The sequence below is a fragment of the Alligator sinensis genome, unplaced genomic scaffold, assembly GCF_000455745.1.
Source record: "Alligator sinensis unplaced genomic scaffold, ASM45574v1 scaffold790_1, whole genome shotgun sequence".
NCBI lineage: Eukaryota > Metazoa > Chordata > Crocodylia > Alligatoridae > Alligator > Alligator sinensis.
In genome coordinates this window covers 586,279-598,304 of record NW_005842723.1, presented here as the reverse complement: position 1 = coordinate 598,304, position 12,026 = coordinate 586,279, and the positions used below count along the sequence as shown (strand labels likewise).

The following is a 12,026-nucleotide window of genomic DNA, read 5'->3' as shown; positions in this document are numbered from 1 at the left end:
CGTGGTGGCGGGTGGGGAGGGGGGGGGGTGGGGGGGGGGCTGTATTTTAGAAGCCCGAGTTCGAGCGACATTGCAAGGAAAGCCCCAGGAGGGGGCACTACTGTAAAGGCCCCAGACAGGGGACAATACTACAGAGAAGGCCCCAGAGAGGGGCAACGTCACAGGGAGGCCCCGAGTGGGCTTGGGGAGCCCCAGGGAGCGGGGCGAGAGTACGCAGAGGAGGCCCAAGAGACGGGCAGTATATAGATATAGAGAGACATACCAGCGTCTATCCCATCAGCGAGGCTTGGGGCGTGGTATTAGGGGTGGTAGGAGCCATGCGTAGCCCATAAGGCTAGGGTGCCTGGGGAGCATCCATCATACCGGGAGACCCCCAGGGGGTCTGGGAACACACAGGGACAGAGGTCCCGGCTAACCGTGCCCAAGGAGACGTGAGGCAGCCTCCCAATTATATACAAACATCAAAGACGTGGCGGGCGAGAATTTGAGGGTGCCCTTGGGCCGACTTGGCACGGTGAGGGGCCCGTAAGGAGACCACGGCCCTCCTATAGGACCCCGCCATGACAGAAGCATAGAAGGGGAGATAGGCCTGCTTTTGCAGTCTAGTAGATCTTTGCAGATTGAAGAGTGTCCTGTACAAGGCATCCTCACCTAATGCAATGGCAAGATGGAGCTGTGTGGACTTCTGAAAATATCAGGCAAGGGAGCTCCTGAATTCAGAAAAATGAGGAATTGCAGCTTATAATATTTCCAAAGTGAGTGAATCATCTGGAAGGAGAAGAGCAGGGCATTAGTCAGAGAGAGTAAAGGGAATCTGCAGGCTTAATTTGACATGCATTGGAACATACACGTTTCATAGACCTTCCCCACTTTCAAACATTGTGGCTCAGTTAATAGAGTTCTCTTTGATCTGATGCATGTGTTTCTTGTTTTGATGCACCTTCTGTGGCATTTAATTATGTTAAGCTGAAATTGTCATTTATATCCAGAAAACTGAAGATTTTAATACCTGACCCACTATAGGCTATCATTTTTTAAAAGCTACTATAAAGTTGCATGCTCATCCTTCCCCAGATGACAGGACAGAAGTTCTTCCTTAATATCCTATGTTGCCAGTCTTTTCATTCCCCCTCTTACTGATATTATTTTCCATACTACAGGTCATAATTGACTTTAAATTCCTTTGGTGGGGGGGGGGGGCTTTTAATCAGGCATGGCAAATGTACCGCACACCATCAATCAACTTCTTTGTTTCATTTAACGTCTACAAAGGTCAACCTATGTTCCAGTGAGCAATTATTGTTTGCAGACCTTTCTCTACAATATTCCTTACTTATCATCCTGTCAGTTGAGTGCTGAATCGAAGCCTATTTACCAAAGCACTGAGACCCAAACTGAAACCAAATAACAGGGAAATTCAAATTGAAAACTTCTGAGTTGAGTCCATTTCTATTTTTGTTCGTCATCGTTGTGGTGACCATGTGAGGCCAAACCATCCACTGATGTAAATCTGATGTAAAGCACAGTGGTGTTCTGATGATTTATAGGCAAAGGCATGGTCTTTGGTATATGTTTTATGGTTGCATCCAATTTGCGTTATATATTTACTTGGCTTGTTGAAGATTTCATTCCTTAAGATACTTCACTGACAGAAGTAGCATCATCTGCATATGGTAGAATGTTTGATCACACAGTCCACACCCAGGGAAAACTCCTTGTTTATCATCGTACCACACACTGCATAAGCAAAATTATTACTAGTCATGTGATCTTTCCTTTCAGTACTTATTCCTTTAAATCAAAAACTTCCTAGTTCTTCCCTGTCATCATGTCTGTTCACTTAGCTGGATATCTTCTATGATGCATTCTTAAAACAGTGATGAACTATAGATAGCTACTTAAATTTGATGTCAGAGAAAGTGAAAATATGAACATGTATGGCATCCTCTGAATGTGAAATTCCCTTCATGCTGTAGGTTTACTGCTAATTTCCCTCCTCTTTCAAGGCATAGGAGATCCTGGCTAAAATCTCAGATTCACACAAACAGGAAACGCAAATGGAGTGAAAGCAGGGTAGAAAGCCCAGAAGCTATGACATAAGACATGGACTGTATGAACCAAGATTAGGGTGGAATTCATATTCTTAAACTGCTTATGCTGACACCATGGGACCATGTGTGGGTAGTCATGGAGGTCAATTACTGTCTTCCCTCATCTGAGGGGAAAGTAAGAGCTATTTATTTGTTGAAAGCTAACCTTTTTTCCAAAAGGTAACAATGAAAAAAATGTAAATTTAGCTGTTGATTTTGTTTTGAAAAATTACTTATCACTACATGACAGGTTGCAGATGTTAAAGAATCACATACGACTACGCAATATTTCAGGTAATTAGAAGAAAGAAGTTTTGGGGCATCCATGTCAAAAAGTGGTATGCCTTCATTTTCCACACATGAAGTGAGAAGCTAACGCATTAAACTAACGCATGTGGCCAGTGATTGTGAGAATAGGAACAAAGTTGTTGACATCAGGAAAATATAAATAATATGGGAACTTTTTAATGCATTACTGAATGTAGTGATAGGTCAGTAGGCTTCACCTGGAGCTGTCAAGGAAACCATTAACAAGGCAACTAGGCACTGTCTGAACAGGGTACAAGCCCTATAATGGCTATAGATAATAATAGGTCAGAGATGCAGCCAGAAGTCTTTAGGCTGGAAGCCAGAAGAGTTAAACTAGCTGGAGGGCTAAGTTGGATGGCAGCTGGGATGAGACCAGGTAGTTGAGCTGGTGGCAGATTTGGACTGCTTAAGATCAGTTGGGCAGAAGCCTAGAAGGCCCATGCATTGGGAGAGTAGGAATCTGACTGGGTCTTTTATTCCTTCCACTCCTTTCCTGCTTTTGACTTGAATCTGAAGAAGGAAAGGACAGGAACAACAATTTTTAGTAACACCTTGAAGGGAGGCTTGGTATGTGTATGGTTAGGTGATCAGGCCAAATCTAGATAAACAGCTTCCTTACTTCAAGCTGCTGAAATCTCTCTCAAACCATGTGGTCTGCATGAACTAGATGAAGGAACAACAGATGCAGTTTTTAGAAGGAAGAACCTTTCAGAAGGAGTTTCTTGGCCCAGGGAGCCATAAAGACATCTTCAGTTTTCATGACTCCTGCCCCAGGTGCTAACTGGAGGCCCTCAGGTTGTTTCTGCGCATCCTTTCTGTCCTCCTGCCTCTTTTAAAGACTCTTCTTGAGAAGATCACAATGGACATAATGGAGCCTACCAAGAAAGTACAGAATTATATCATATCAGCAGTAGACTATGCAGTCCAGAGTTGGTGCCCATCCAGTCAATAACTGTTGCAGTTATAGCCTCAGACTTACTTAACATGTACACTGGGGCAGGCCTCCCTAAGAAAACTATAACATACCCAGGTACATATTTTGCTTCGTCTCTGATGGAGTTATGTGCTTGTTACACATGAATAACCTATGTACATCTGCATATTGCCCTGAGAGTGTACCTCTCACTGGCCTCACAATGGCTAAGTGAAATAACAATAAACATTGGGACCAGTTCCAGCTGCTGCCCTATGTACTCTTTCAGTTTGCTTTTTTTGGTTTATTTATTTTGTTTCTTTTGATTTTACTAGAAAAATTCTGCAAGCCTTGGAGGACTTCTTCCCATTCAAACTACTTTACAGCTGACAACCCAGGGGTATCCAATTATACTTAAAGGAGAGGTAGGAAGAATAGACTAACTGTGAAATGAATGTTGTATGGTACATCCTCAAACTGAGTGAAGGACTTAAGGTACTAGGAGACTATACTTGCCAGAATGTTTGCCAAGCCCAGAATGCAAGAGCCTTCCAGTGTTATATGTTCCTACGTGAGGGAGTTCAAGCCTGATTATTTTGCCCTGCTGTTGTGACCAGATGGAGACCGTAAAATCCTGCTTGAGTTGAAACCCTGCCTGAGCTCAAGCCCTGAGAATCTTCTATGTTTTAGTCAATATCCTTTGAAGTGCGGGGTCCAAGATTTCTCCTCTTCCCAGCTTCTCAAGCTCAACCTTCTTGTTTGGATGATGGGGTATAGGTTGTAGCAGTGTTGCTCTAAGGACATGGACAGACAAGGCTCTTTGGGTAAATCCAATATCTTTATTTAGACCAACTGAAATAGTTGGGAAAATTCTTCTTTGCAAGCTTTTGGGTACAAGCACCCTTTGTCAGGCTGTAGAAACATCTGCAGTTCAGTTGGTCTATGTTCTTCCTAGATAGAATAGAAAAGACGCTAGAGGCCAGTATGCATACGAGAAAGCCAGTTAGTGAAAATGCAAATTGAGGCAGTCAATGGGTGAGATATAGGTGGGGAGGGAGGGGCATGTAGACCCGATGATAAGAATACACCTGGTAAATAGTAGAGAGGTTACCTGGAGTATCAGATATTAGACAGGTTATAATGTGTCATAAATCCAACATCTATATGTAGTCCATGATTTTTTGTATCCAGTAGATTTATGAAGTGAAGTTCATAAGCTTGTCTGCAAAAAGGTGTTTTGTAAATTCCCTTTGAGGATTAGAACCGAGAAATTGGAGAGAGTGTTTTTTGTGAGAAATGTGCATCCACAGGTAACTGGGTATTCTTGTCTTTGATAGATTTTCAGTGTGCATTCTTTCTGGTACACAGTTGTTGTTTAGTATCTCCTACATATTTTCCACCAGGGCATTTAGTGCATTGGATGAGATGTATTACATTTCTGGAGGTGCAGCTCTAAGATCCAGGAATGTTGATGGTTCTGTTGTGGTGTGTAGTAATTGTGGGGGTAGTGGAGATGTGTTGGCAGGTTTTGCATTTCCTTTCATGGCATGGTCTGGATCCATTCAGTGCATTTTGGGCCGTAGGAAGTTTGCTTCTGGTGATGAGATTGGCGAATTCAGTGCTTGCTTAAAGGCTAGGATGGATGGTTCTGGGAAGATCTCCTTAAGAATTGGGTTTTCATCTAGTATGGGTTGCAGTAGTTCGAGGAGTTTCTGTATAGGTTCCAGGGAGGAATGATATGTCATAACCAGCAGTGTGCAATTCATGGGGGTTTTCTTTCTGTACTGCAGCAATCCTTCACATAGTATCTGGGTGGCTCTTTCAAAAGTGCAGTCTCTCTTGTTTAGATGATGGCATTAAGAGAGCATCTTTTTAAATGAAGAACAGTTTTTAACACATTCCTGCCTTTCTCTTGAGTGTTTTCCATCCTCCCACCTTCAGCAAGATTGTTTCCATCCTCACACCTTCAACAAGATTGGTGTCAGCAGGCTTTTAGCAGCAAATGTCTCTGCTGAATTATCTCCATTGTTCTGCCAGGTCAAAGCCATAGTATTGTTGATGGTCCTCGGTGTCCTGTTTCAGCTTCTTAGTTATTATCTGATTTTGGCCATGCAGTAAAGGTTATAATCCCTGCTGAATGTTATGGTCAGAAACAGTTCACAGTCAATTTAGATAATATATTTAGACGCATTCATTCTCCAGTCACATAGGTCTAGTACTGGAAGTGAGACTGACTGCAGTTTCCTTCACTGTTTCAGTCCTGACTTGGAAGGAACTACTCTTATGGCTGGGAGAATGCTTAGTTCCTCACCATCATTAATCCCAGGACCTTGGTACTTAGTTCATAAAAGCAGACCAAGTATGAAATGAACACCTGACCACTAGGAATGGGCTGACTTCAGCAACTCATTTTGCATAGGTTATAGCAAGGAAATATACATAGGGAGCATAGCAGCCAAAACTAGCTTTGGACTGGAGAGCTAGAGGTGAAAGGCACTTCCCCTCAAGTATCTGTGGGCATGTGTAGACAAAACAAGGGGCATGTGTGCCACAGCACTTTAAAGTGGGTTAAATGCTTTTGCACCACTTTAATGGTGCTGGTGTTTGCATGTGTTGGCAGCATATTGCACATTAATTCCAGCTACTGTAGCACATTCAGCAGCGTAATGCGCTTTAAATGACTTTGGGGTGCAGCAAACTAAAACACCTCTAAGGAGTTTTAGTTTGCTGCCCTACAACTGCGGAGCGAAACACTGGGCTCCATGAAGCTCAGGGACTGTGCAAGCAGCCCATGCAGGCAGCCTGGCAGCAGCCCAAGAAGACAGCTTACACCAAAGGAAAAAAAAAGCGGCAAGCCTGATCTTTTCCTTTTTTTTTCCCCTGGAGCCTGCCTACCTGAGTGAGCTGCACAGGGACCAAGTCCTTCCCTCCGCAGCTGCAGTGCCGCCCAGGACCGCCCGATCCAGGTGCCTGGGGGTGGGTGTTGCCCGGGGGCGGGGAGGGCTGCCCCTGTTGTGGAAGGAGGCATCAGGCCTCCCCTCCCCCCGCAGCCCAGGGATCACTCTGCCCGCCAGCAGCTCACCCTCCCCTCCCTACTGCCAGAGGCAGGTAAGAGATAGGTGCACACAACATGGGGGTTTACTTCACCCTAAATTGAAGCTGTGTTTTTAAAACCCTACCGCTTCAATTTAGGGCCCCCATTTCATATACACACACCCTGCTTTCTTAAAATGTTTGTCTTATTCTGCCAAGCCATCTCACATTCTCCTCTGCTCCCCCTCCTGCAAACTACTGTCATCTGATCACTGTGCATCCTATGCTTTCAGCAAAAATAATTTAGCGCATACACATAACATGCCCAAAGAAAATAAATCACTCCCTTTTCTGAATGTGTGCACTGCAACTCGAAACATTGCCCTCAGGGTGTGAGCATGCATTATGCTGTTTACATGCATTGTATACTTTAGAGCAGAATTGTGATTTTAATAAAATACAGTGTTTTATTTAGGGAGCTATAATAATAGCTGAATTGTGTTTTATTAAAACTGAGTCTGAAATTGTAGCAGTGCCTTTTTGCCATCAAGATCACACTCTCTTTCTCTCTTCCACTTCTCCAAACCTTTTCCTGCCCTTGACTTTTTGCCTCTTGGGGATCTGGAAATTCAAATAAAAGTGAAAATTATTCCATTCCTATATTGAACAAGTATGATTTGTAATGAACTAAGCCATCTAGGAATACAGGGCTCTTTTAGTTCACTGTATCCTGACATGCAAAAACCCTTCATGCACAAACAGTATAACAGTTGCTGAATCATGCTGACAAGTGTATGCAGAAATCTCCAGCAAAGAGGTGTAGGCCCCTTCTTCTCTGGGCCTGAGGGGGAACCAAGAAGATAAAAACAAGTCTTGGAGCTGGGGAGCAGCCAAATTTGGAGGCTAAGATTTATATTGTTACAATTTTTGGAATTACCAATAAACCCAAAATTACAGTAATTCAGAATCTGTAGACATTAAATGGATGCACTGGAGCATGATAACAAACACATTAAAATGAATTCAAAAGATATACATTTACTGCTGTCCGGCTATATGCAAACTGTACCTGCTCTTACTTCATACTATAACTTCAGAATTAGTAGTACTACAGATGCCACCTATTGGTGGAAAATGGTAAGTGGAGAAACAATTTCAACTTGTTTGCCTTTTCCAAAATAGAGATATATGTAAAAAATTATATTTTAAAAATGATAAATATTTAAGTTCATTTAAAAATTATTTAAATGATTTAATAATTGTATGTTTTTTATAGTTTATTTTTAGATAAGTTTGTAAAATCTATTTAACTTTAGCAATAGTTACCAAAGGCCCACACAGTCCTTTTGTTAGGTAAGTTTGCAAAGAGACGGCTAGCCAAAAAGTCTTTGAATGGAGCCCAAATTAAGTTCCACTATGTATTGGATTCTTCTACTATCATTAGATCTAATGATTATGAAGTCTCAGTATAGAGAGCCTAGTTATAATACACTTTGAGGAATAGTTGGAAATATTATGGTGCTTTGTTTTTATTACAGATTTGATGGAAAATTAACGGTCAGCTCTTTCAGCTGATTACATTTAAAGAGTTGTGAAGAAGGAAGAAATAGTTCAGTCACGGGATACCTGTAATGTTACAAGGAGCCTGTAGATCAGGGGCGTCAATCATACAGCCCACAGGCCACTTCTGGCCCACAGAGCCCCACCATCCAACTCCCAGAGCTGCCCCTGAGTCTGATCTGACCCACACTACACAGTGCATGCCTGTAGGCGGATTCTGCCAGCCAGATCTGGCCTTTCCCTAGCATACTTCATCTGGCAGCTGCTTCAGCCAGTCTGGGACCTATGTTGAACAAAGTGCTCCAGCATTAATAAACCAGTCTCATTTGTATTTCACACCAAGCAAAAGTGGTCAGAATGCAGTTCAAGAATTATATTAGACAAATTAGAAAGCAGATACCTATTCTGTCTGAACTTATATAGCATGCATTTCCAGATGCTCCAAAGAACTCTAAGATATCTTAATCAGATATAAATTTATAAATACTTCCCTTGTACTGAATCAAGAAAACTGAAGGTAAATACATTCACCTAAACCCTCTAGAGAACCATTATAATATAAGTATACCTTAGCAATCAAGACTTTCTGCTTCTCTGAGAAGAAAACATTCCTTGATAGATGGGACTGTAAAAATTAAGAACACTATTCTTTAAAGGGACAATACAAAAATGCACATGCCTGATGTCCATATGCACTATGCAGTTATAATGACTGCATGTCTAATTTTCTTTTTTTTAGAAACAACTACACAGTTAAAAGCATAATTTGTTTGCTTGCACAAATACCAAGTTTATTTGGAGAAGCATGGTAATTCTATGTGCAAGTCAAAATGAGCAGCTGCGTGCACATTTTAAATATACGATACATTTAAGTTTCTTTTTTAAAATTGTGCTTTTTGAGACATTTTAATCTGAAGCATGACAAAGAGCTGTTGTTGTTAAAGTGAATAACCTTAATACAGAAACTCATAGCAACAGGCAATAAACCTGCTTCCATGTAAACTCAAGGAAACAGTTTAGATTGAAAAATTGATATTGCAGTATAAAAAGGGACTTTTCTAAGCCAAATGTAAAGAGAATTTCATCTTCCATCAGATAGGAACACAATTTAATGGAGGGACATAGTTCAGTGCACCAGCCTGTCACAGTCTAGTAAATTCAAGTATGAGCCATTTTGCTCTTGTCTTGGGGGAAAAAAATACAGGACACCGTGTGCAGTGCAAAGCTGTTGTGGATGTCGATTCAAGCAGTCAGCTCGCTTCGAACAAATACATCAAAGGCAAATCACTTGTGGGTCATTTATACTAAATGGAGTATTCTGATAACTAGAGAATTGTCTTCAGCACATTTTAAAAAGTCACGTTGCTTGGGCAACCAAAATAATTGATGAAAGCATATTGGTACTTACATTTCCTAACTGCTTTTGGCAGTTGCTGTAAATAAAATACTGTAGATAGGACTTCAGAAATATTTCTGCAATTCATACTCAGATCTGTGTGTTCAAGCACAAGACTCTTGCTGGTTGGCTGCCTGCCTATCTTAGAAGAGTATGCTGACTGAATTCAGGGTGACTGGAGTACCTGGGAAAACAGTCAGGTTCAAAGACAGCTTGTTGTATCTCTGGTTCAAGACCACTGGTAAAATTAAATTATTGTTAACTTACCACTCTCTGAATGTTTTGGAATTTGCCTCCATCCCATATGTAATATTGAACACCTATAGTCAATGATGAGGTCATTAGTAAAGAAGTACATACAGGTAGAAAGCATTGAAATGTATTGCTGTTTCATACGTACTCCCTTCCTTAAGCAATCTTCTATGCTTTGTATAATTGTTTGTTTATTCACTTCTTGGATGGACAATAAGGACAGTACTGTGGTACTGAGCTCCAGAAAGTTGCTACAGTTGATACAACATCTTTGGGTTTTTGAACTAATTGGAGCTGGATTTTGGCAGAAAGATGATGATCTGGAAGGTGAAACTTGCTGCTTGATTTCCCTCAGTGGATATGTGATAAATGGAAGTTGATGAGCGTGTGAACAGAATAGCGTGCCAAAAAGAAAGCCAAGTTATGAAGAATTTTTCATAAGCTGCTCTGAAAAAATATATAGTCGTTGAGTTTAGTGGCATGCCCATTTTACATCTCCTGTTTGGCTGCTGTTGAATAGTGAGCAGTGGATCAGATTATTTTTGGTAACAAGTGACTGACCTGAACACAAGAATTGAGTCAGGCATTCAAATTATTTTTCCAGGGGAAGCATCTTTTCATGAGACTCCTCCCACCAGTAGTCCTTCTGGTAGACTGTCTGGCAAAGCCAAGGGTAGGTACAGGATCGCAGACAGTGTGTAAAGGCTCTCATTTTTAGTGCCAGAGTTTGAGTTTGCTGCATGGCAGATTACAGGATAGTTATTGGGCCTGTACAATCATCTGGCCTGATGGAAGAATACGAAGGATTTTTCTCCCATTACCTGAGGATGTTTGAGTCACTGTGATAGCTATTATGACAATTATCAGGATGAGTAAGATTCTGGAACAGTCTTCCAGTAGAAGTAGCAAAGACAAAAACCCTAACAGTTATAAGAACTTGGGTGATTTATGAAAGAGATTGCTAGACATGACTGTCTACCACAGCATTGAATTGAACTGGATTAAATATCCCCTTCAGTCTCATGTTACTAACTGCTCCGAAATGATACAGTTTTTATATATTGGGCAATGAATTACTTTCTTTATATTTACTGAAATTGTACATCCTTGATTATCTGAATCCCTTTGGAGATTTGGAGGAAAACATATCAGGCACTAATAAACTAATCCTATTTGTACTTAGCAATGAAAAGCAGTTCAGATGATTGAAATCACTTGTATAAATGAAAACACTGCATCTTGCAAGGATGTTAACATGGGGTGCATAATAGGGGTGTGTGAAGCAGGCAGTATTTGATTCAGGTTCGGATCTGGCTTGATTTGGGGGACAGTGATTCAATTCACTGATTCAGATCACTGTCCTGATTCGATTCAGCTGAATCTGAAGATTCAATTCTGATTCAGAGAATCAGCAATTCGGCCATAGACACAGCTTTAAATGTTTTTTCTACATACCAGGCGCAGCTTGTGAATTGGGGTGAGGTGGGGTGGATGGAGCGTCCCACAGGAGCACGTGGAGGACCCCCTCCCCCATACCCCCCTGGCTCGGCGATTGGCCATAGGGGGACCCCAGGTACCACACCCAGACCCAGGAGGCACCAGTCACGGAGCCGGGGGGGGTCTCCTGCGTGCCCCACAGCAGACGAAGAAGTGGAGCAGAAGTACTTCTATAAACATATCTATAGTAATTTACATATAGACAAATTAATACGGGTATCTGTAGATTTAGTTCATCCAGAATTAATGCATTATACCTTTTTTACAAACTGCCCCAAGTTTCAGCATAGGTACATAAACATACTTTTGAATAGCACTTTTGTACTTACTTATATAATGCAAACTATTCATGATATTAGCCCTAAGGTTCATGATTTATTGCAGGGGTTGTCAACCTGGGGTACATGTATCCCCGGGGGTACTTGGAAAGGCCCTAGGGGGGTACCTGCAAGCAGGCAGGGATGGAGCACCACCACTCCATGCCACTGCCTCCCAGAAGCAGGGCTCGGGGTGGGGTGCCGAGGTCAGTGGTGCACAGGCACCACCCGGCCAGCCAGATGCAGCGGGGGGGAGGGGGAAACTCACATGCAGCCACTGCCACCGCCACTCACCACCCCACGCTGCCACTGCTCCACATCTGGCCATGCTCCCCCCAGCTCCGCACCCAGGCACTGAGTTTTGGGTTTTTTTGGTTTGGTTTGGTTTTTGTAAAAATATAACTCTATATTTATACGGTTATATATATCTATGCTCTAACCTATTACATCCCAAAAGGATTATTCCTATCCCGTTACAGAAAACCACACCCATGCCCTCGTACAAAGGCCCACTGGCCACCCGTACCTGTTATAATATCCTCAAATGCACACAACACACACAAACAAAAACCTCAGTCCCTTCTGGTCCCACCGACTAGCCCTCCCTTCGTTTCCACCCTTGCCCCACTTCCAGGGTCTGGTACTCAGCTCAGATGGTC

The 12,026-nt window shown here is 42.2% G+C and overlaps 1 protein-coding gene across 1 annotated transcript in view; it reads left to right on the top strand.

The window, feature by feature from the left end:
• EPB41L4B (erythrocyte membrane protein band 4.1 like 4B) overlaps positions 1–12,026 on the top strand; it is a 223,020-nt gene that overhangs the window by 175,640 nt on the left and 35,354 nt on the right. Inside the window, exon 24 of the mRNA XM_025216298.1 lies at positions 3,648–3,737. Coding sequence (XP_025072083.1) covers positions 3,648–3,737 — 90 coding nt within the window. The remainder of the gene's footprint in view (positions 1–3,647; positions 3,738–12,026) is intronic.